Below are 25,418 nucleotides of genomic sequence, written 5' to 3'. Positions count from 1 at the left end.
AACTGGTTTCAGCTAGGCTTTAGTTTTCTATGTATAATCACTATTGTAATCCCCAACCTTTTGCCAGTAGTCTTAATCTTTTCTGAAAATATTTAATTCAACAGTTATTTTGTCAGTTTATTTTCTTGCAAAAGTTCCTCTGGAGCCTTCAGATCTGCTCCAACCATTTCCATCCGGGAAACTCCATTTCTGTCCAGTCCACCCGGAGACTCCCTGTGCATCCCTGCCGTGTTGCGTTTCCTGTTTCCTGGATCCAGGTTCCTCTTGTCTCTTGCTTTGTTGCCTATTTGGATTGCATGAATCCTCTTTCTGAGAAAATTTGCAAGAGAGTACACTTGATCCACAAGGCATTGATTCTCCCCTGATTTGGCATAGAATTCTGGATTGATAACCATTTTTCTTTAGAATGATGAAGGCATTCCTCCATTGCCTGCCAGTTTTTAGTACTGTTACTAAAAAATCAGAAGCCATTTCATTTCTTCATCCTTTTTAAGTGACCTATTATCTTATTCTGAGGCGAAAAATGTGTGTGTGTGTGTGTGTGTGTGTGTGTGTGTGTGTGTGTATATAGAATTTGCATTTTGTCTTTGATGTTCTGAAAATTGAATGATGATGTGCCTTGATGCATTTATTTGCATCCATTGTACTGGATCCTATCAACCCCCAAATTTGCATGTCAGTTCTAGTAAATGCTTTTGGATTACGGGGTGGGTCAAATGTAGGGTTAGTAGTGAGTATTTGAAACACAAAGTTTATTCTTACATTATTATTTATTAATTATTACATTACTTGCCATACGAACAACTATAAACCTACTTTTGCCCCACTCTGTATTTACTGCATGATTTCTGTTTTCTGTATGCTATCTTCCTTGCATTGCTATTATTTAGATACTGAACCCCTGGACTGTTGCTCTAGTGCCTTAGATTATCTCTTTGGTTTTTTATTTTTTTTATTTTAATGCTTTATTTTCAGAGAGATTTACTCCAGATTGTTTTTCTCTGTTTTCCATTGTCTCTGTCTGTCACCTAAATCTATCTTTCAATGTTTTATTAATTGTTGGTGGTCTGCTGATACTTAAGACTGAGTAACTAAAAGGTGATTTGGAATATAGGTGAAAGGGTGGGGTTGGCTGACTGTTAGCTTCACTTTGGGGGATGTGGCTGTACCTTTTATCTGATAAATCCCTGACATAGTCACCTTAGATCTTTTTTCTTGGCTGGTAAGATTCTCCAAAGAAAATCCTACCAGGCTTCTCCTTGAAGGGCCAAGCCCTGATTCCAATATTCTAGGTGCCAAGTTGGGGCAGGGAATGGGAATGCAAATGTAGTGTAAATTCTTTTTAGAATGCTCAACTTCTCCTCTTGACTGAACTTTTATTCCTATTTAAGGCCTTATTTCAGACATCAATTTCAAATAATTTTAATAATTCCCTTAAACCAAGGGGGGTTCCTATGTTATTCTGTAGTCTGCAGCGTGTTGTACATTTCCTTTGTGGTATGTAACACTTCATTTGTTTAACTCTTTGATTATTTTCTCCCTCACTTAGAGCAGAGTTTGTTCCTCATAGTCCAGTACATAGTACATATGGGTTGTTGATTTTTGAATTTTTATTGAATGTTCAATTAGGAATATAAGCATGGATCAGACTTTGGAATCTCAGAAGGAAGGCAGTGGAGGGACAGTGGGTGAGAAACGATCAACCAAAGAACTTGTATGCATGTATACATAACTCATGGACACAGACAAGAGGGTTGTGAAGGCCTGGGGTAGAGGGTGGGGGCAAGCTAGAAGAGGTCAGAGAGGTGGGGGAGGGACATATGTAATACTTTCAACAATAAAGATTTAAAAAAAAAAAGAATAAATGCTAGAGCTAGGGAAGAGTGTGTGGTTGAACCAGAGCAATTTCATCACCATCACTAGAAAAATGACTCTGAATTTATGGCTTACTGCACCCATTACTTCTTTTCTGCTATGAAGAAAGTATGTCAGGAAGGAGGGAGACATCAGAAGTGTCGAATACCATGGAGAAACCGAGTAAGTTGAGAGTTAAAAAGTTTCCATTGGATTTAGTGACATAAAAGGGCTTGGAGATTGTAGCCATCAGTTGTGTGATGGATAAGGAAATCAGAAGGGGAGGGATGGCTAACTAAGAAGAGGTTTTCTATGAGGGTGAACAAGTAGTGTTTGTGAAGAGAAAGCAATAGGGTAGACGAAGAGGGAAATGCATTTAGAAAAGGTCTTACTTTTAATGACAAAAACCTGAGCATTAAAAAAAAAAAAAATAGGTGTCAAAACCCACGAAATGAAATTGAAGACAGAAAGGAAGGCTGATTTATGGTGTGAGGATTCTGCGAAATTTGGGAGATTAAATCTACAACCAAGTAGAGGAATTGGCTCTGGAGCGATCACTTGTTCTGGTGTAGCTGGAGGCATAAAGGGGAGAGGAAAGGAGTGAATGTGTGCGGTGGTAAGGCTTTAAGGAAGTTTCCATAGGAAATGTATTGCTTAGGTAAAGTAAGATGTGAGGAGGTCTGAGAGTGAAGAAAGAGAAAGAAGGGTTAAAAAATTGAGGAATGAAAAAGGTTTGAGATAATTATTATTGACAGGGAGGGGACAAGTTAAACAGAGAAATAAATAATGGGTTGCTGAGCAGTCTTGAAGACCCAGTTGCAGTTTTTATGTGTGACTTTATGGTGGTGCCAGTCTTGTACAGATGGCACATCCTCTGTAGAGTAATGTTTGCCATACATCCCTCAGCTGCATGGAACCAGGTAGGTGCTATGAAAAGCGGAAGGTAGTGGAAGGTCTGGGCAAAAGAGTTTTTGAAATGATGGAATATGGAACTCAGCTGGATAGGTAGGGGAGGGAAGCAGTACATCTAATGGTCAATGAGAACACAGAGGGGTTCTAATGAAACCAAGAGGTGAAGATGCAGCATGGGCAGAGAATTGAGTGTGGACATTTGTAATTCCTGGAGACTGACCAAATGAAAGTAATGTTTCAGTCCTGGTAGGACTGTGGGTGGGACAGTCACCAGGTCAGAGAGGAGGCAAAAAGTCTCTGGAGAAAACAAGATCTAGATATTAAGAGACCTGTGCCTTGGTACTTAAGGTCCTCTAGAATTTGTGTGGAGAGACACAAATCTTCAGAAACCGATGGGGAGATAAATGTATTCAGGGAGGAGGGCAGGTGGTACCGATGGAAAAGTAGAGCCCCAAAGAAGTAAGGATGTTCTTTTTCTTTCCTTTTCTTTTCAACAGAATTAGGGAGTAATTGGAGGCAGCAGCGGGGAGTCAAATATGTGAAAAAGAACACCCAGCTATATACCTCGGGCCAGAGTAAAGTATCCCGCATCCGTTCTTTGAGCTTGGAACAGGGCAAAGCTAGTTTGGTTGCCATAGTGATGAACGCCCTGTCTCTGGGCTCATTAATCCTGTGTTCCAAACTAAGCACTTAGCGATAGCTTCTGAATAAATGCAACAAAGCTCTGCATACTGAAAAGGGCATATTCGTGTTAAGCAGGGAAAAGGGTTTTCAATTTCATTCATTAAACTTGAGTAAATAATTTAATATATTTGTGCGTCAGTCCTGTAGCTAATGAATAAGGATAAATGCTTAATGGAAAATTTAGCCTAATAAAGTTAACAGCATTGGCTTTCTATACAAAGGAAATTGATGTTGCTGGTATATATGCATATGAAGGGGAAAATGAAAAGGGAAATAATGTATGTTAACCATCTGGGATGTGGAATGTCAGGTACTTGAAAATAAAATGTTTCATTTAATCCTAGCAACAACCATCTGAGGTACATATTATTCTCTTAATTTTATAGATTAGGAGTCAGAACTCAGAGGCAGTTCAATAAGGCCCTCATTCACACAACTGGTGGGATGCAAGTAGGCCCTATTCTGTATGGTTTGCGTCCATGATGGTCCTACTGTGCCTTGCTGAATATTGTATACTTCTTATCCTTTTGGGCCATTCTGATAATTAAAAAATAATAATAATAGGAGAAAAGTTTGTGCTAAATTTACAGTGCTTATAGAAAAGAGCTGTTTAAATGCTGTATTAGAATGCCATTTGCTTAAAAAGTTCACTACCATAAGATGTTTTTAAAGGTTTTTCTTGAAAAAAATTATGAGTCTTTTTATGAGTAATTCTGGGTTTGTTGGAAGTTTAACTAAAAGATGTGAAGAACTATCGATACTTCCCCCAGAATGGGTCCCCCTCAGATCAATCACTTATCCGTACTTTGCCATTTTCTGGTACATGGAAGGTTTGGAGTTGCCAAGAAGACCCTCAACGCAGAAGCTGATCTTTTCCTTCTGCCTTTATTTGGGTTTTCTGGATTTGCTCCCACAAAGGTGCAGCTAAGTGATTGAACAAGATATATTAACATTCCATTAATTAATTTTTCTTAAAATTAAACTTTAATTAAAAGCAACACTTTGGTTAATTTTCTAATTTCTAATTCCTACCTCTACCAATGTGATATAGCAAAGATTAAAATAAGTAGAAGCAAGAAGTGCAAGTTAAATATTCCTGACACTAAATTTAGGTGAACAACTTTTTAAAAGTCCCAATACTAATTGCTTTGGTATCCCCTATCTGACTACTCCAGGTCTGTTGTATGAAATTTGGGTTGCTCACTGCGGCCCAGAGGATTCCCAAGTGCTCTTTCAGAGGGAATGCTAATGACAGCCTTCTCTCCCCTTAGTACAGCGTTTTTCAACCGCTGTTCCGTGGCACACCAGTGTGCCGCGAGATGTTGCCTGGTGTGCCGTAGGTGCAGACAAGACAAGAATTTTATAATTTTTCACTATTTTGTTTACTTAATATTTCATAATAAAGTAATTACAAAATACTTTCTTTGTGTTTATTTGATTCCTATTCAAGAGAATTACTTTATATATAGTCAATATAGGCACAGAGTTAAATTTTTTAACATTTTCTAATGGTGGTGTGCCTCGTGATTTTTTTCATGAAACAAGTGTGCCTTTGCCCAAAAAAGGTTGAAAAACACTGCCTTAGTATGATAGGCTTCCTGCTCCCACCGGCTCCCCCTACTGTCCATTCTCTGATCTAAAGCTATGTGTGATTTGGCTGGACATGTTATCTTTGCTTTATAACTAGCCTCTGAAATGAGAAATTAAAGGATGAAACTTCCTTGGACCTGCTCTCTCTCTTCCTCCTTTCTTCTTTTCCTTTCTTCTTCTTCCTTCTTTTGTTTCTCCTCCTCCTCCTTCTGCTTCTTCTATTGTACCACTCTTATTTTTTTATGTTGTTTTACTTAGAGGATCTTATTATCCCCTGAAAAATTTTTTTTAAAAATATATTTTTATTGATTTTTTACAGAGAGGAAGAGAGAGGGATAGAGAGTTAGAAACATAGATGAGAGAGTCATTGATCAGCTGCCTCTTGCACACCCCCTGCTGGGGATATGCCCGCAACCAAGGTACATGTCCTTGACCAAAATCGAACCCAGGACCTTTCAGTCCACAGGCCAATGCTCTATCCACTGAGCCAAATCTGTTTCCACTCCCTGAAAATTTTAAACACCATTTAGCCAAAGACAGGTTTATAAGCAGAAATACAAGTGTTTTCTTTGTAATCTCCATAAGTAATAAACAATTTTAGAAGGAGACTCAAGGGCCCAGATTAAGAGGTGAATCAAACAAGAGCCTGAGGCCCCATCTCAGTTTTCCATTTAGCTAACCAAGAAAATACACAAATAGGGGAAGCGACCAAAACACCAGAATTGGAGGCTAAAATTCAAGCTTCCTGAAGTTTCTACTAATTAGTTCTACTAATTAGAACACCAGTGGGAACAGAAGCAGAGAGGACCCTCTCCTTTCTGAGGTAAGACGTCTCCGTAGCTGTCAGAAGGCGTATTGGCACCCCCACGGAGAGCCACAGAAGGCTGAATACTGCAAGGAGGCCCCAGAGCCCCTTTTGCCTTTGTTACCAGCGGCCTCAGAAGTCCCCGCAGCCCATAAGCTAATTAAGACCACGGCACTGACCAAAGAACTAAAGGCAGGAAGGAAATTCACTCCTTAAAGCAAAGTTGAATTAACCTGGGTTCAGGCAGGAGAAAAAGGTTGAATAAAAGTCCCAGAAAAGATCTGCTTGGATTTAATAATTATGCATAACCCCTAGACAGACAATAGTGTAGTGAAGGCCTGGGAAGTGGGCAGGAGCATGGTAGAGGGGGACAATGGAGGGGGGGAAAAGAGGGGACATCGTAATATTTTCAACAATAAAGATATATTAAAAAATAAAAGTAGTAACCTCAAATGGCATTTCTATTGCATGCTTTGCATTTTATCCATATCCTCTTTTAGTCCTCTCAACCATCCTACAGGATTAATGCTATTATCCCCATTTGAGGATTAAAACACTGAGTTGTAGACAAATTGTTTAATTTGGAAAGACCGGGTTTTGAATGCAAATCGACCTTGGTGCAGAGCAAGGCCTTTGCCACTAGGTGGTACTGCCTCTCCTTTGCTACTTAGAATCCCCGCAGAACTGCCCAGTTGCCCAGTCCAGTGACTCTCCATTATAGACTGGGTGTATCCATTAATAACACTGCCATTGGCTCACCTTCTAGAACTGCCTTGGTCACAGTTTTTGATGAGGGAAAGTGTAGGTTGTTATGTTCTGAAACACTGGGTCCTTCCCCACCACAGCTGATTAGATCAGGGGGCATCTTCCACCCAAGGGGCTCCAATTCTGTTTGCTATGAACGGTTAATTTAAATGTAGTGTTTAAGAGGATAGGTACTGGAGTAAGCTTGCCTGGTTTTAAATCCTGACTAACCCCCCTCCCCCCCAATCCCCAATCACTATCTACGTGAGTAAGCACAAGATTTAACCTCTTCAAATACCAACCCTCACTTACTAAATGGGAATACTAATAATAATCCAAACGTATTCTAGGGAGCTCAAGCAAGGACTCATGGATCTTCATGTGTGGTTCTTTCCCCATGTGTTACTTTTGTATTGTCTAGAAATGCATTTCCCAACATCTATTAGATTAAATACTGGTTCTGGAACTGTTGAACAGATATTACAAAAAGCAAGTTCCTAGGTCAAATAGGTTTGGGAAAACCCAGGTTAAATTAAACAGATTTCCTTACCATAATACTTTCTGAATCTTTCATATGTCAATGTAAATTGTAAGTATACAATGGTACATAGAATGCACAAATTTGGTTAAATTATTATTGTTTTTTAGTCCTCACCCAAGGATCTTTGTTTTCCCCACTGATCTTTAGAGAAAGAGTGAAAGAAAAGGAGAAGGGGGAGAGAGAGAAACATCAATATGATCGAGAAACATCAATTGGTTGCCTCCCACATCCACCCCAATTGGGGCTGGGGAGTATGTACATGCTCTAGACTGGGAATTGAATCTGATGGAGATCCTTCTGTTCTCGGGCTGACGCTCTAACCACTGAGCAACAAGCCTAGGCTACAGAGCCTTTTTTTTTTTTATGCCTCTTACAGTACTAATATATCACAGAACAGAAATATTGTCCTAAAAGAATGAAATGGGAGCATATAGTTAGAAATGGAATACATATTTGGTGCAGCAAGAACTGCATTTAGTTCTGTGTACATTAATCGTTCTTCCAGCTTCCTGAGGGCAAATTTTATCTTTCTATAGTAGCAGAATAATAACCATCCAAAGATGGCCACTTCATAACCCCTGAAATCTGTAAATGAATATATTACCTATGTGACAAAAGGAATTTCTCAGATGTGATTAAATTAAGGACCTTGAGATGGAGAGATGACCTTGGATTATCCAAATGGGCCCACCTCCTTAAAATTGGAGAATTCTTTTCTGGCTGGCGATATCACTCCCATTCATACCTCATCATCTTCCTATCTCATTGCAGACCTGCCTCTGTGTGGTAAGGGCCATTCAATCTTGGCCACCCCGTCTGGGCTCAGAACAGATAGAATTTTGTCTCTGGGTAGAAAAAGAAGTCATTATTCACTTTTGCCAAATTCAAGGCGTTAAAAAAAGGACAATAACAGGAATCTTCCCAGGATTAAGCCTCCCCATCCCCATTGGATGACAATAATAACATTCCTTTTCTTTAGCACAAACACTGTCCCAATCATAAGATATGGTCAGACTTTATGAGCCCCAACAGAAGTAGCTAAATAGTACATTTTCCAAAGTCCGAGTTAATCGGTCTTATCTGTGGTTACTTTACTAAATTTTAATCAGGGTGTTCTTTTTTTAATGGAAGAGATAAAAAATAAAATAAGTATAAGGTGACTGAGCTCAGTGCCTGCATGTGGATTGTTCATGTCTGGAAAGATAGCTTTTCCTTTAGGTTGAGTAAATTAAAAACAAACATAAGAATAAATACACGTGGGCTATATGAGAAAGAGGCTGTATATCCCAGGGGATGAGAAGCAATATTCTGTGCAGTTGAGCGATAAGCTTTGATATGAAAAAGATTTGCTTCAGGAGACAAAGGGAAATAGTTTGTTATATTTGCTTCATGGTTTTAATATGTTTTAAAAAATACAGGCAGCTGTCAAAGAAGAAACTTGCTGGAAGAACAGAGTATGTGAAAAAAGGGCTTGATTTAATGGCATTTGTAAAGCAAGCTGGTTTATACCCCTTCAATGGCTTTTCTTCAGCCCTGTTTCCTGGACTTGTTTCTCTTTTCTTTGTTTACAAGTTGGTGGGTCCCAGGTGAAGACATGCTTTTTGCATCTAGACTCACCTTGGTGATCTTATTTGGTCCTATCAGTTCAAATCTCACCAAATGGTGTTAACACCCCTATTTTCTCAGCCTGGCCCTCTCCTCTGAACTCCAGCTCTTCTACCTAGCTACATAAAAACCTATCTCCACTCACACTTACCCTGTCCACACTGAAACTGGGTTTCCTGTCCCTGCCTCCATGCTCTCCATCTTAATAAATGACAATTCTGCTTCTGCAGGTGCTCAAGCCAAAAACCTAGAAGGCATCTGTGTTTCATCACTTTCCCTCACACCGCAAACCCCCGACCCCCAAGACATGATGGTGCCATTAAAATATACAGAGTGGCCAGATTATGATGATCTCTGAACACTCAGTGTAGACTGACCACAGAGTTGGGATTTTTAAAATAAGGTTTTTCCATGTATAAGAAGTGCATTGTGGGTAGTTAGAAAGAAGCAGAGGACTTCTAGCCAGAGGCCCGGGGCCACTATCTCCTGGTCCCTTGACATAATCAATATTTGCAAGCTTCCCCTTATACATAAGTACACCGAGTGGCCAGATTATTATGCGTTCAGAGATCATAATAACCTGGCCACTCAGTGTGTCTCCAATCAAATAGTTTCAAACCACATACACTGAGAGTCCCTTTGCCCACATCACGCATTTCTTTATGGTTTACAATTATAGACTTCCAACAATTCTTCTGCTTTCACCCTTGCCTCTCATACAGCCCACCCTCCACACAGCCAGGCAAATGAGATCATTTCCCTCCCCAATGTTTCCCTCACATTTCAAATATGGTCTAAAGACATTCCTTGGTCTGAGCCTGGCATTGTCTGACCCCTGCCAGCCTCTCCAGTGCTGTTTCCAGCCACGTTCTCTGTCACTCACCTCTGATGATGCTTGCCTTTGTTTCATTTCCTGAATACATCCATCTTGTTCCTGCCTACCTCAGAGTCTCTTCTCTTTCTATTTCCTTCAGGCCAGGAAAGACTTTTCCTATTATCTCAGATGGTTACCTCCCTGCTGCACCAAGGTCACATCCTCAGAAAGTCAACATTATAAGTGTCATCTTCTTCCCTCACCATTCTCCATCACTTTACACAGCTTTACTTTTCTTCACACCTGAATTATATAACATCACTCATGACCTTTTTACATATATAAACATTATAAACGACAAAATAGACTCTATACATATATATATATATATATATAGAGTCTATTTTGTCTCTCTTCTCCACTTGCATGTAAATTCCATGAAATTCGGAACATTGTCTGGCTTATTGACTGTGGTATTCCATAGCATAGAACAATAGTGGTTCACAGTAGGGGTCAACAAACATTTGTTGATTGCATGAATGTACCAGGCACAAGGGACACAAAGACAAATAGAAATAGCATCTGTTTTGAAAGATCTTAAAAGGAGAAATTAGACACCCAACGCTAACATTTTTTTGCTGTGGAGAGACAGCCTGGGGGTGAAGGAAGGTTTTCTGGATGACATGGAGCTGACTTGAAGGATGAGTAAAGGCAGTCAATCAAGGAAGAAAACTGAAGGTCTTTGCAGTCTAGGAAACAACATAAGCAAGGGCATGTTGGCGTCTGCACAAAACCTGAGCACAGGGCTCATTGTCCAGGGACATCCAGCAAGGAGACCCCTTAAAAATCTCTCTAGGAACCTGGATCAGGGAGACAGACTTGAGCCTTGCCTCCTGTCTCCTTGCCAGTCAACCTTGCAATAAAACCTTTTTTTTTTTTTTTTCTCAAAAGCTGGTGTCATAGGATTATCTTATATGCACATTGGGCAGTGAGCCCTTGTTTGGTGATAAGATCGAGATGTTTGGTCAAGGTAATACAATCTGCCCCAGATTTCAGAATTCTGAGTGTGAATGTGTTGGATGGGTCATCCACTGAGGTATTACAGGATGATGTCAGGACACAGATAAAGGAGAGACTGCGCCAGAGACCTGTGTCTTCGGAGAAAATGGGGGAGTGACTAAGAGTTTACGAGATGGTAGATAAGAAGGGAGCAAGAGTAACCTTTTGGGTGACATCAGCCCTCACGAATGAGGGGTGTACACAAGGGTGGCAGAGTAATGGTTCCAAAGCACTGTGGTTGATCTGGAAGTGGGTAGTTCTCAACTCCAGACCCAGGAGAATGTGAGAATTAGAGAAATGGGGGCCTTAGAGGAAATGGGATTTCATTTAAGATTTCATTTAAGACAAGACTATGAAAGATACAGGGCAATATATTTGCCAAAGATTGTAAATTGAAAAGGGCAAAATTGAAACTAGAACAAAGCAACCAACTGAAAATATGCTTTAGTGACAGTTAATAACAAACCTGACACTGCACAGAATTGCAGCCTTGACAAAGAAGCGAACTCGAGAAACAATCCCAGAAAATGAAAGGCCCTGAATAGAGAGAGAGAGAGAGAGAGAAAAAAAAAGTCTAATATCCGAATAATAGATGTTTCTGAAGAACGCTCACTGTTAATAATAAGTGAGACAATATATGTAAAACTCCTTGCAAGGGCTTGAAAAATAGCAGATGTTATGAATATTTTCACAAAAGAACGCTGAACAAATGTGCTGTCTTTTTACCTGCACAAAAGCCTAGATGAGTACGGTTTTGAATGGAGACAGTGGAAGTTAAAGCTGCTGAGAATGAAGACATCTCTGACAAAACAAGGAGCTAATGAAGATTCTACACTTTTACCTCAAGTTAATAAGTTGAGCCGAATGTCTTCTCAAATTCTTCTTATTATAACCTATGATAACGCATGTCTCCTTACGTTCTCACACATATTGGGGGCCACTATAACCAAGGAAACTGAATACTTTTCATCCTGTTTTAGTGCTTTTTCTAAGAAGTCTCTAAGTTTCTAAAGTGGCATTAAAAATTAAAACCACAAGTAATTGACCATATTTTCACACATGCATTTGAGAATTAGGGCTTAAAAAAATTGTAAGAGGAGATTTCTTTTCAGTGACCATGCCTTGATAATTGGTGGGTGAGGACCAGTAAGCAAAAAGAGGTTTTTATAGTCTTCAATATATAAAACTGTTTTCTTTCTGAATCTGACCAATATTTTTAATACAGGGCAGAAAGCAATGTTTTAGTGTGTAGAAAAACACATCAGGTGGAGATGAATTGAGCAGGTTTGGTTCCTGGCAAAATAAGTTAAAAAATATATAAACCTAGATAAATCTTTAACAAAATACCAATTTTCAGCAATAGAAATAGTAAAAGTATACAAACAAGTGAGTAAATAAAGAGTAGATTGCTGGTAAAGGACCAAAATGTTGGGGGACTTCCATTTCTTTATAATTTTCAGTACTAGAAGAGAGTAGAACAAACTTATGGAAAATTATGGATAAAATCACCCAGGAATTCAACACTCTTTAAATATGAATTTTAATGCAGGATGACAATAGAAAAATAGTCTCAAGTCCTTGTATTTTTATAAAGTTTGCTAAAAGATGACCTCCCTTAAAAACTTACTAGACAGGTAACTATTACCTGGATCATGCAAAGTACATGGAATGTATTCATTTACAAAATGTAATTTTTGGTTTCCAGTATTTCTTTAAATTGTTCAGAGGATCTAGTCTATCCTCTACTGTGGGAGGAAAACTCAGGTGGGAGGATGTCTTCTCTGATAATGCTTAGGTAAGGAAAAGTTACATAGTCATTTTAAGTTTCCCAGGTGAGTCTCCATCCAAAAGTTGGACTTCCAAGGCAAATAATTCAAGCTGGATTTAAAATAGAGGATCCTCCCCTTTCCTCTTCCTCAAGTCTGCTGCAGACCAGAAGCATGCAGCTGGGAAAGGTGTGTACCCTTCTTCTCGCACTCAGCACCCGGTTCCTTTTTATCCTTCTTACCAATGGCGGTCTCCAGCCCCTGCAGAGCTGGTGCGAGGGAAAAGAGGGAGAGACCAGCCGAGAAGGTGAGGTCCTTCTTCTAGGAATCTAGCTGGGCCACCTTCTGGAGGTGGTAGATGTTGAAAGGACTGCCACCCAATAAGTGCATAGAAGTGATGAAAATAACTGTAGTTTAGTGATTATGAAATCAAAGGCATCAGTTAAAATTTTTTTAGAAGAGCAGACCAAAGAAGTGGAGGATTCTGTTTCAGATCTAGTCAAGGGCTGGATCATGTAGTTCTTTTTTTAAAAAAAATACATTTTATTGATTTTTTACAGAGAGGAAGAGAGAGGGTTAGAGAGTTAGAAACATCGATGAGAGAGAATCATCCATCAGCTGCCTCTTGCACACCCCCTACCAGGGATGTGCCCGCAACCAAGGTACATGCCCTTGACCGGAATCAAACCCAGGACCTTTCCTCTGCAGGCTGACACTCTATCCACTGAGCCAAACCGGTTTCGGCTGGATCATGTAGTTCTAAGAGAAGTCCTGAATAAAACTGCCTCTGGAAAGTTAGGGAATGGGCAGCTCTCCATATGTAGTCATTGTGTTTGCAAAGTACCCTCTCATGTTTATTTTATTTATTTTGCAGAGTACTCCTACATGTTTATTTTATTTATTTTTACAGAGTACTCCTACATGTTTATTTTATTTATTTTATTTTTCAACTACAGTTGACATTCAATATTATATTAGTTTCAGGTGTGCAGACAGCACAGTGCTTAGTCATTTAAAGAACTTACGAAGTGGTCCCCTGGATAAGTCTATATTTTAGAAGTTGATTATTTAGCTTTTCATCCACCTTTGATGTATCTGAAATTTAACACCCAGCCACATTCACACAAGCACTCAACACCCAAGCTCAGATTTGTGCTTGTACAAAACCGATAGTGTTTGGTCCCAATATTTTTATCAAACAGCCCATTAGTTCTCCACCAATTGGTACTGCCCCATCTGTCATTACAGATGCTGTTTGTAAGAAGGTTTGTTTCTGGGCTCTCCATTATATCTCATTGGTCTAACTGTCTCTCTATATATCGGTGCCACAGTGCTTTAATTATAGTTTGCTGGGATATCTGATAGGGGAAGTACCCCTTCTTCACCATCTATTCTTTCCTTTTCATCTTTTCCCACTTTTTTTCTAAGGTTCACTTGCTCTTTATTCTATACAAATTCTGTGAAAATAATGTTTTAATTGCATTATATTTATAGATCAATTCAAGAAGAATTGCCATCCTTACAGCAGTGAATCTTCCTACCCATGAACATAGCAAAGCTTGCCCTTTTATTTAAATTTAAGTCCTTTTACTTCAATAAAGTTTTTATTATTTTCTCAATAATGATCTTAGTATATCCTGCAAAATAAATAAGAAAAACACAAAAATCCCAATGAAATGTGCATAGAGGCTATGAATAGACAATTTATGCAATTTATGCAATTTATTGCCTGTAAACATATGCAAAGGCGTTCAACTTTACTGGTAACCAGGGAAATGCAAACCAAATCAAAACATCTTTTCATACCATCTAATTGGCAAACATTAATCTGTTTGACAGTATCCAGGGTTGGAAGTACTTAAGCTGTACCGATGTACATATAAATTGATATAAGCACTAATGAGTATAATTTTATATAGTTGAAAATGTTCATACACTACTACCCAGTAATTCTATTTCTCTCTCTCAAGAAACTCCTGCACAATTTGAAAGGTACTTGCTATTTTCAAAAAGCTAAAACAACTTAACTTTCTTTAGCAGAGGAATGCTTAAGCTGTACTTAATTATTCAATGTTGTTCTGTTTAGCAGTTGAAAAAAGAAAAAATCAGTCCCCCACTCCAATCATAATGTGATTGATCAAAACAGATTGCAAAAGTGAGATACCATTTACACCGTTTTTAAGAACATATAACAATAATATATGTTGTTTGTGGGTAAATATATGAGTAATAAAAGAACAAAGTTTACAATGACAAAAATCAACTTTAGTAGTTATCTTTGTGGAGACAGAAAGGGATGGAAGAAAGGCGAAACAGGCTGATTTTTAATGTAAAATTTTTTCTTGGAAGAAAGAAAACTAAAGCAAGCATGGCGACAGTTTCCATAGAGTCAGAGACCTCTTCTTGCTCGCACTGTCATGTAGCTTTTGAAGTAATGGTATTTGGGAGGCTGTGAGGGCCAACTGGAATCCTGCAGGGAGTAGCAACGCCCAGCAGATGGAGCCACAATGGTGACACCCAGGATCCTCCAACCTAGCAATAGACACTGGGAAGCAGTTTGACTTTGGAAAAGAAATAAGGAATGGGAGGTCTTATTACCAGGATTCATAAAATTATTCTTCATTGGAGGATTATAAAAGGTGACAATTGCACAGACTGGGAGAACAGAAACAAAATTAATACTGATTAGTACTGTGTCCCTCAGCAATCCTGGCCTCAGGTTATCTTTTCCTGGGGACTGTCCTGACCTAGCTGGCCAGGTACCATTTCTGTGGCCAATTCCCACTTTGTGTTCACATTGTGATCCTATCTCCTATCTCCTCTCTTCATCCCATTCTTGGTGCACACATATCCATGTCTCCTTTGCCTACCAGTGAAATCTGGAATGTTCTTGTTTTTTATTAAACAGTACAAATTAAAATTTTTAGTGCATTCATTTGCAATTATTCCAGATTACTTCTGGAGATCATCTTGCATGCATTAAAAGGTTCATGAAAGGCATTCTCTCATTTAAAATTATTTTGTCTCAGAAATAATTTACCCTGCTCCTGTAGAATGAAAATTACTGTAAAAAAATGGGGGTAGGGTTAGGGGTGGGATGGGATAATATAGTTTACAGAATGTAAAGAAAATCTTTTAGAGAAACAGACCATGTTTTTGGCTGGAAAGATTTTATATTGTAAGACTGTCAATTCTTCCTAAATTGATATCCATACCAAAATAAGTTCCAGATGAGTCCAATATTAAACATTTTAAAAAATCTATGATAAAACTGGATTTTAATTAATCTGGATAGTTTTGTAATCTCTGAGAGGAGTAGGACATTTTAATGTTTAAAGCACACACACACATACACACACACACACACGTTTGGCCCTGTCCAGTGTGGGTCAGTTGGGTGGATATTGTCCCATGCACCAAAGGGTTGCTGGTTCGATTCCTGGTTAGGGCACATGACTGAATTGCAGGCTCGATCCCTGCAGGAGGCAGCTGATCTATGTATGTTAAGCTCTTACATTGATGCTAAACTCTCACATCGATCGATGTTTCTCTCTCTCTTCCTCTTTAGCATCATTGTATTTAAGAAAGTCCAAGTAAACTGGTTTAAAATTTTATAACAATTATGAAAATACAAGATTACACTTTAATTTGATGAAGGACTCATATATATGTAAACAAAACAGAAAAGCTTTAATGTATAAAAGGACAAAAATTTTGGACATTTAGCCAAATAAGAAATACCACTTGTTAGTAATTACAAAAAAAAAAAATGTTCAAAATCTAAAAATTAAACGAATTCACATTTTTGAAAAGAGACCATTTTTTTTTACTTCTAAACTAACAAAACATTAAAAAAAATTATAACCACACACTGATGAGTGAAATAGCACTCTTTCACATCAATGAAAGAAATATAAATATAACATCTGGCAATTATTCATTAAGTCCTTTACAATAGTTCATGGTTCATCTTAATGACTCTATTTTTGGAAAATTTATGGCAAGGAAATAATCCTGAAATTTACTTATGAATTTTTAATTGTAGTATTAGTCATAAGATCAAAAATTTTTAGAAAAAAAGTTTTATACCCAATAGTAAGGTAAACTCACTCTATGGAATATTATATAGTTGTTTTTAAATGATATTTAAAATGATTATATGACAACATGGAAATGTTTACAATAGTAAACAAAAGGCAATGTTGGTCAATAAAAAATATTTAAATATGGCTAACTGAATTGTTAACTAGGAAAACAAACAGTCATATGCAATGAGATGTCACTATACACCCACTAGACCGATTAAAATTAAATAGACTGAAAATACCAAATGTTGACAAGCATATGGCACAATAAGAACCCTAACTCATGGCTTATGGGAGTGGAAACTGGTACAGCACATTTTTTTATACCCTCTAAGGCTGTCCAATGACTCAGCAATTCCTCTCATAGGTATGGAACTCAGAAAAATCCTACCAAAAGTCCCAGGGTTTGAGAATCCAGAAGAACGCTCTGGCAGCAGTGTTTGGAATAACCTGAAACTGGAAATGCCTAGTACCAGTAGGATGGATGAATTGTGGGTTACTCATGCTATGAAGTAGAACACAATTAAATGAACAAAGGAGAGTTAAACACCACAATACAAACTATTTTCACAAATATAATGTTGAATGAAAGAAGCAAGTCATAAAAGAATGTGCTTTTTAGTCCATTTACATAAAGTTAAAACTGAATAAAATCAAACTATTTTATTCAGAGATATAAATAAAGGTGGTAAATTATAAAGAATTACAAAGACATGATTATCATAAGAGGATAATAGCCCTGACCTGTTTGGCTCAGTGGATAGTGCTGGCCTGCAGAATGAAGGATCACAGGTTTGATTCTGGTCAAGGGCATGTATGATAACTTGGTTGTGGGCACATCCCCAGCAGGGGGTGTGCAGGAGGCAGCTGATCGATGTTTCTCTCTCATTGATGTTTCTAACTCTATATCCCTCTCCTTCTCTGTAAAAAATTAATTAAAAATGTAGATTTAAAAAAAAAAAGAGGATAATAATTATCTCAGGCAAGATGGAGGAGTTGAATAGAGAAAGATAGATAGGAAGGGGAGTCTCTGGGTCTGAAAGTGTTTGATTTCTTCTTCTTCTTCTTCTTCTTCTTCTTCTTCTTCTTCTTCTTCTTCTTCTTCTTCTTCTTCTTCTTCTTCTGTGTTTCATTTTTTGACCTGGGATACAATTACATGAGAGATATGAGAGATGGCTTTATTTACAATATTTTAAAACTGAACATATGTATTTTTAAATATTATGTAATGAATGTTACGTGTTATGGGTTGAATTGTGTACTCTCACCCCACCCCCCTCAAAAAGAAGGTATATGGAAGTCCTAATCCCTAATACTTCAGTAGGTGAAGATAGGGTTGTTGCAGATGTAATTAGTTAAGACGAATAGGAGCAAGATGGGCCCCTATTGCAGTAGGACTTGTGTCCTTATAAGAAGACAGGCCTGTGAAGACAGAGACACAGAACACCATGTGAAGATGGAGGCACATCTTGGGGTGACATTGACAAGCCAACGAACACCAAGGATTCCTGGCATCGCCATAAGCTAGGAGAAGGCATGAGACAGATTCTCCCTTAAAGCCCTCAGAAGGAGCCAGAGAGAGTTAGCCCTGACCACACCTTAATTTCGAACTTCTAGTCTCCAGAACTATGAAATAAGCTACCTAGTGTGTGGTACTTTGTCACAACAGTTCTAGGACACTAATGCATTGTGTTTCTGCATTAACAATATATTTTTAAAAATTCCCCAAAATCTAGAATTAAAAAATAGTCAAATCATCCCATTTTACGTAGTCCCTGGAAATATAAAGCATTCAAAGACACAATCCAAATACTATAAAAATAAGGACCCTCTATGCAGACAGGGAAACTGTGCAGCCTGTCTAGTTGTACCAAGAGGCCAAGGATCAATTACAAATGTCCAAGTACATTTAAAAATAAAGAATGTGGTTTGTTCCGATTTGGCCTGTAAAATTTTCATCCTGACCCTTTGATTCCCTTCCTTACTGGAAACTCTCCAGCATTTCCGGTGGCCCTAAAAAAGGCTTCTGGGAAGACATTCTTATTCATGGCTTTGCACTCCAGGGAAAAGAAAGGCTGACCTAAAGGGAGACCTGACCCAGGACTTCTCTGGGGCAGAATACTGATGAACACAGATGGCTCTGTGCTTGACAATCTTGGGTTATAATTCTGCTTTCTGCAAGTTGGGCTACTGACAATCTCAGAGTTTATGGAGCAATGTGCCCTCAGAAACCTCGGGGAGGGGGCGGGGGTTGATTTTGTACAGAATCCTGAGCACACTTGTAGGAGTATTGCTTTTCTCAAATATGTTCCATATGATCGGAGAATGCCATAAAAGGGGGCACAGAGGAGCAATATTTGGAGAACAGATATTTTTAAATTAATAAACTGCAGCTTGATTTCTATACTCATTTCAAGATTTCAATATCAAGCATGAAATACAGAAACTTTTCTAGAAAAATAACGAAGTGGAAAGAATAGAACTGTGGTAAGAGATTTTGAAATCAGGCTGGCTGTTTTTTTATTTTTTATTATTGATTAAGGTATTACAAATGTGTCCTTATCCCCCTCATTGTTCCCCCATGTCTCCCAGTCTTGCCCTCATCCTCACCCCCTGTTGTCTGCATCATTGCTTATGCCTATATGCATGCATATAAATCCTTTGGTTGACCAGGCTGTTTTCCAACCTCTTTACTTCTTTTTTTTATATATATATATATTTTATTGATATTTTTACAGAGAGGAAGGGAGAGAGATAGAGAGCTAGAAACGTCGATGAGAGAGAAACATCGACCAGCTGCCTCCCACCGGGGATGTGCCCGCAACCAATGCACATGCCCCTGACCGGAATCGAACCTGGGACCCCTTAGTCCGCAGACCGACTCTCTACCACTGAGCCAAACCGGCTTCGGCCAACCTCTTTATTTCTTAGCTTGGTGTGGTTATTAGCCTAAGTACAAATTTCTTTAGTTATAAAATTAGGGTAAAAATTGTACCTACTGCCCTAACTGGTTTGGCTCAGTAGATAGAGCATCAGGCTGTGGACTCAAGGGTCCCAGGTTCAATTCTGGTCAAGGGCATGTACCTTGGTTGTGGCACATCCCAGTAGGGGGTGTGCAGGAGGCAGCTGATTGATGTTTCTCTCTCATCGATGTTTCTAACTCTCTATCCTTCTCCCTTCCTCTCTGTAAAAAAAAACAATAAAAAAAGTATATTTTAAAATTGTTCCTATTGCAAAGAAATACTAGGAAGATTCCATGAGGCGATATATGAAAAGCTTTTAGCTTATAATGTTGCCCACATTAAGTGCTTAATAAATATTTGTTGCTGGCATAATAATAACAAATATCTCAAGATTTATACTTGAAGTAGCTATTTCAATATATGTATTTCCAGTAGAATCGATAATATAGTAGACCCCCAAGGGTCATTTGGGTCACCCCTTAAATTAGACAGAGAAGGAAAATTTCAGCTTCTCAAGTTGACCATTTTAGTTCTTAACATTTCCTATCAGAAAAATAAAACTCACATCAGTTTTCTGGCCTGTTTTACATAAGTGGGTTTAATTAAATAATTCCTAGGGAGTTTTCCAAGTACTAAAAATTTATTTCTAACAGCCATTATCTTTCTTTTTCTTTTAAAAAAATATTTTATTGATTTTAAGAGAGAGGAAGGGAAAGGTATAGAAGCATCCACGAGAGAGAAACATCAGTCAGCTGCCTCCTGCATGCCCCCAACTGAGGACCAAGCCGGAAACCCAGGCATGTGACTTGACTGGGAATCTCCCGGTGGCCCCGTTCTTAGGTGGATGTTCAACCACAAACCTTCACCACTGGACTTGTCTTTCTTTCAATGGGTATTTCCATTATTCTACTGGCTTCCTTCCACCCTTTTGATGGAAAACGACCTTTAGGCTAGTTTGGAGGTCAAAGTATTTGTGGTAGTTGTTTTCCCCCACTGTATTCCAAGGGAACCTGGCAGCCTTGGGCGGCTCTAGTTCTGTCTGTCAAACATGCCACTCAAGTTTGCCTGGACCAAACCTTCAGGCTTTTCTGCTTGGAAAGAAGAAAAACATGGTTGTGTGAAACATTCCAAGAAACTGGTGATTTTTAAAACTAAAATACTTGTATGAGCTTCAAAGATTGCGGTATAAATTTTCAATGATGTTTGCTATTTTACTGATTTAAAAAAAGTGATTAGTTATAGGTACCACTTTGTCTTTCCCAACCCACCTAAAAGTAAGAACTAAAACTCAACAAACAGCCTGAAATCTTTTGCTTTCTACTCGCACCCCCCTCCCACCACCACCCTTACACCCCACCCTAGTGCACTTGCTACTTGTCCAGCAGATGGCACTGTTGTGCCAAAGGACAGGCTTCCATGGGGCCCAGAAAGAGACTGGGGAGACACCAGGGGTCAGGGATGGCAGTCAGAAGTGGAAAGGGAAAGTCCTGTTTCCTGAACCTCCTTGGGCATAAGCTCAAAACAAGTTTGAATAATCGGCTTCCTCCTTCTCCCTTCCCAGGGGCGAACGTGAACATGAAGACCAACAACCAGGACGAAGAGACCCCCTTGCACACGGCCGCCCACTTCGGCCTCTCGGAGCTGGTGGCCTTCTACGTGGAGCACGGCGCCGTGGTGGACAGCGTGAACGCCCACATGGAGACGCCGCTGGCCATCGCCACCTACTGGGCCCTCCGCTTCAAGGAGCAGGAGTACAGCCCGGAGCACCACCTCGTGTGCCGCATGCTGCTCGACTACCACGCGGAGGTCAACGCCAGGGACGACGACTTCAAGTCTCCACTCCACAAGGCGGCCTGGAACTGCGACCACGTGCTCATGCACATGATGCTGGAAGCAGGCGCCGAGGCCAACCTCATGGACATCAACGGCTGCGCGGCCATCCAGTACGTGCTGAAGGTCACCTCCGTGCGGCCCGCCGCCCAGCCCGAGATCTGCTACCAGCTACTGCTGAACCATGGGGCTGCCCGAATATACCCTCCGCAGTTCCATAAGGTGAGGCTGTGTCTCTCCCTCTCCTATGACCACCCCCCTACCCCCCCTTCCCAAGCTTGAGGCTTGCATCTTTGGGTTAATTACTTCTGATCCTCTACCTGGCCTTCCGTGTGCACGTGTCATGAGAGCAGGCAATGAACAGAAGAGGGCCAGGCCATCTTCTCCGTCTTGGGTGAACACCAGGGAACTGGCAGTAGCTTCCGGAGGGACTGAACTGAGAAAGATCAGAAACCACTTGAAGTCTGCAGGAGAGGTGAATGGGCTCAGGCAGGCGTACACTTGCTGTCTCTCTTGAGCAGAACTTCTGATCTAAAGATGACTGAAACTGCTTGGGAATGAATTGGCGTGAATGGGCCACTCAACTTTGCATTTAGTGAAAGGTAATGTTTATTGAGTACTTATAGTTATATTTATTTTATATATATATATATATAGTGAGTTGTATTTATTCAGCACCCTGTGATAAGCATTTTGCATTTTTAAATTTTAATTCTTATCACAACCCTGTGAGAGGAACAATAATACGATCCTTACTCTATAAAGGAGGAAACAGAGGCACAGAGTAGTTAAGCAATTTGCTTGATCTCACACAGTGGCAGTGCCAGGATTCAACCTTACATCCTTTCGCCTAGTGTCTATTCTTGCAATATCACACTGCATAGCCTTTATTTATTTATTTATTTATTTATATATTTATTTATTTATTTATTTATTTTTGCATAGCCTTTATTTAAAAAAAAAAAGAATCTATTGATAATCTCAGATGGGCTAATAGGGGCCATATGTTAACAATGCTGATATGACTAAGACATAATACCTACTTTCAGGTAGCTTAGACAGGGGTCTTCAAACTTCTCTCATTATGAGAATCACCTGGTGGAGGTGTTAAAATACAGATTCCTGATAGCACTTCTTATAGTTGGGATCTGGGAATTTGTGTTTTAACAACTCCATCAGGTGATTCTCATAATGAGAGAAGTTTGAAGACCCCTGGCTTAGAATCTAGTGGGAGAGAGAAACACATAAAGAAAGAATTTTAATATGCCATGGTAAATGACCATAGAGGAATTAGGTTGATGACAGTAATTAGGTTGATACCAAGGATCTCACTTGTTCTAAAAAAATTTGACAAGAAGCAGAGGCATTTCAGGTTTAAAACAACTGAATAATGTAGGACCACAGAAAGCCGGTGGACAGTTTTATTAAGTTCACAGCCAAATTCTACTTCCTCCATTGGTCAAGTATCAGAGACTGATCTGAAGTCCTGCACTGTGAGGCTTAATTGGAAGAAAAGTTTCACTAAAGAATTTAAGGGGAGTGTTCCCAGTCATGGCAAACTCCACATGGACAACCCAGGGAGTGTTCAGCTGTAGATATGATGTCAGTGAATTTTGTAATCTCATAGGGATTTGTTTCTTGTCAATATTTCAATGGACAATGAAGTCATTTTCCCTTTAGAATTCTATGTAATACTCACAATGTTCTGGAACATAATAATTTTTTCATAGAAAATCTCAAATGATTATGATGAAAAGGAAAAAGAAATAAAAATAATGTTATGATAATGTCCTTTGTTGAGTTCTCAATTGGCTTTTACAGATTTCATTTTATTTTTATAATAACCTCTGAGAAAGACATGGGCATTACCTTCATTTAAAAGATAATAGCATTGAGATATTTTCCTAAAGTCACAGAGAATAAGTGGTCAACTTTATTCATTTTATTTTAAGATATATTTACTGAGTATCTACTATGTGCCAGGCATTGTTTTAGGAGCTAGAGATAAAGCAATAAACAACAGCAATAATTTAAAAAAAGGCCTTCATAGAATATACTCTCTAATGGGAGACAGGAAAAAAAAACAACAAAAAACAAAATAACAAACAAACAAATATACTCTGATCTGTTCGGAGCTATGGAGAAAAATAAAGCAAGGTAAAGACAATAAAAGAATGACCAGACATCTCCACCTATGTGTTTACATATATGCTGTTTTACAAAGGTGATTAGAGAAAATAAGGACACGGAGGAGCAAGCCATTTGACTACCTGAAGTGGGGGAAGACCAGCCGAGGTACATAGAAAAGCAGATGCAAAGATCCTGCGGTAGGAGAAAGCCTGTCTGAGGAAAAGCAGGAAGCCAGAGTGGCTGCAGTGGAGTGAGTAAGGAGGAAGAGAAGTCAGAGAGGTGTACATGAGGGTGTTTTACAGACCATATTTATGGCCTCATTAGGCCATGGTTATGTCCTTGGTTTTTCACTCTGAAGGAGAGAGGAAGCCACTGAAGAATTTTGAGCTGGGAAGCACAGTCTGACTTATATTCCATAAGGACCCTTTGGACAGCCTGTTGGAGAATAACTGTGGGGTGGAGTGAGGGGGGGAGGCAAAGGTATTGCAATAATCTAGATAAGAGATGAGGGTGGCTTAGCCCCACAGTGGAAATGGTGAATGTGCTAAGAAATGGTCAGATTCAGGGCAGGTTTTGAAGAGGGAGGTCAATGAGCTTTGCTGGTTGATTATCTGTGGGCCTTCAGGAATAGAGAGGAGTCAAGGATAACTTCAGGGATTTTGCCCAAGGAATAGAAAGAATCAAGGGCCATTTCCTGAGATAGAAGCAAGGCAGGTGGAGCTGAATTTGAAGCGAGGATCAGGTTCTGCTTTGCTTGAGATGCCTACTATTCATCCAGGTGGAGATATCAAGTAGGCAGTTTGATGTAGGAATCTGGTGTTCAGGGAAAGGTCCTGCCCAGAGGTACAAACTTGGGAATCTCCATCAGGACTACGGTATAGGAAGCCGGATGCAGTGAATGAATGATGGCTATACGTATTGTTATCACTAATGTCCTCTGAGTAGTGGAATCAGTGCTCCCGGGTCTGGTTTACTCACAGGGGCCTTTCCAACCAGGAGAGACAACATATGAGCCTGTCTAGAGACTAAACGCTGAGCTTTATTCTGAAACTCACTGCTGATTGATTGTGGACAAAACAGGTCTCTGAGCAACTAAAAGACCCTCTCCTCATTCTCCTTCAAGAGCCAGATTAGGGACAATGAGCCTTTAAACAGTGTTTCTGTCCTCCAGAAAGAAGTCTTGTGAATGTGAGGAAGGCCCCAGATCCTCTCCACAAAAGCAGTCCTCCGAGAGGGACCAACGAGAAGGATTAGGGGCAGCAGCTTAGTAAGCAGGGGCGTGAGTTTTGGCTTGGCCATTTACTAGCTGTATGATTTCTGAACAAGCTCCTCAATATTTCAGATTCCAATGTTCTCATCTGAAAAAGGAAGGTAAAAATATCAACTTTTCATGGTAATCTAAGGAGTATGTGAGTCCATCCTGGACAACATTGACCCTGGTAATGCTGCTCAACAAAATTGTTTCCTTTCCTCCTCTTCCCAAAGTGAACACTTGGTCCAGCGAAAGAGTCTTCCCTTTAGTCCCGATGGCTCCACTAGCCTGTAAAATAGGCACACAGTTATGTGTGCCAAGGACATTTTATCCACCATTAGCACGTTCTTATTCAGTTCTATTTTGCTCCACTGAGTTCCTCTAGTTTGGCCATACACTGAAGTGATTTAGGATCGAGTCGGCCACTGGTGGATGACTGGTATTATAAACATTCTGTCCTTACCCAACAGTAATAGAGAACTGGCTCCTTTCCAAAGGAAACTGAAGAAAAACTATATTCAAGTTACTGTTACTATGCAGATTCTCCGCAGTGATTTAGAACAGCTACTACCCAGCCCAACTTTCCAAAGAGAAAGTCATCTTTACGACAAGTAAATGAATGACTGACTCATTTATATAGAAGATGAAGTGATTTGTTCTCTTGTGGATGGGGAATTCTGTTTTCTTATTTACAAGGAACAAGGTCAGAGAGCTGAAGATGCTGTCTTCCAAATACAAAGCACATTTGCAGAGGGTGTATTTCACCGAAAGCCAATGTATAAAT

At 39.4% G+C, this 25,418-nt stretch overlaps 1 protein-coding gene across 1 annotated transcript in view; it reads left to right on the top strand.

Moving 5' to 3' along the window:
* ASB4 (ankyrin repeat and SOCS box containing 4) overlaps nucleotides 1-25,418 on the top strand; it is a 53,973-nt gene that overhangs the window by 22,826 nt on the left and 5,729 nt on the right. Inside the window, exon 3 of the mRNA XM_036429377.2 lies at nucleotides 20,984-21,474. Within this exon, the coding sequence (XP_036285270.1) occupies nucleotides 20,984-21,474 (491 nt within the window). The remainder of the gene's footprint in view (nucleotides 1-20,983; nucleotides 21,475-25,418) is intronic.

This window comes from Pipistrellus kuhlii, unplaced genomic scaffold (assembly GCF_014108245.1).
Source record: "Pipistrellus kuhlii isolate mPipKuh1 unplaced genomic scaffold, mPipKuh1.p scaffold_m20_p_10, whole genome shotgun sequence".
Classification (NCBI taxonomy): domain Eukaryota; kingdom Metazoa; phylum Chordata; class Mammalia; order Chiroptera; family Vespertilionidae; genus Pipistrellus; species Pipistrellus kuhlii.
The sequence above is the reverse complement of the archived record's forward strand: the minus strand, read 5'-3'. Positions and strand labels throughout refer to the sequence as shown.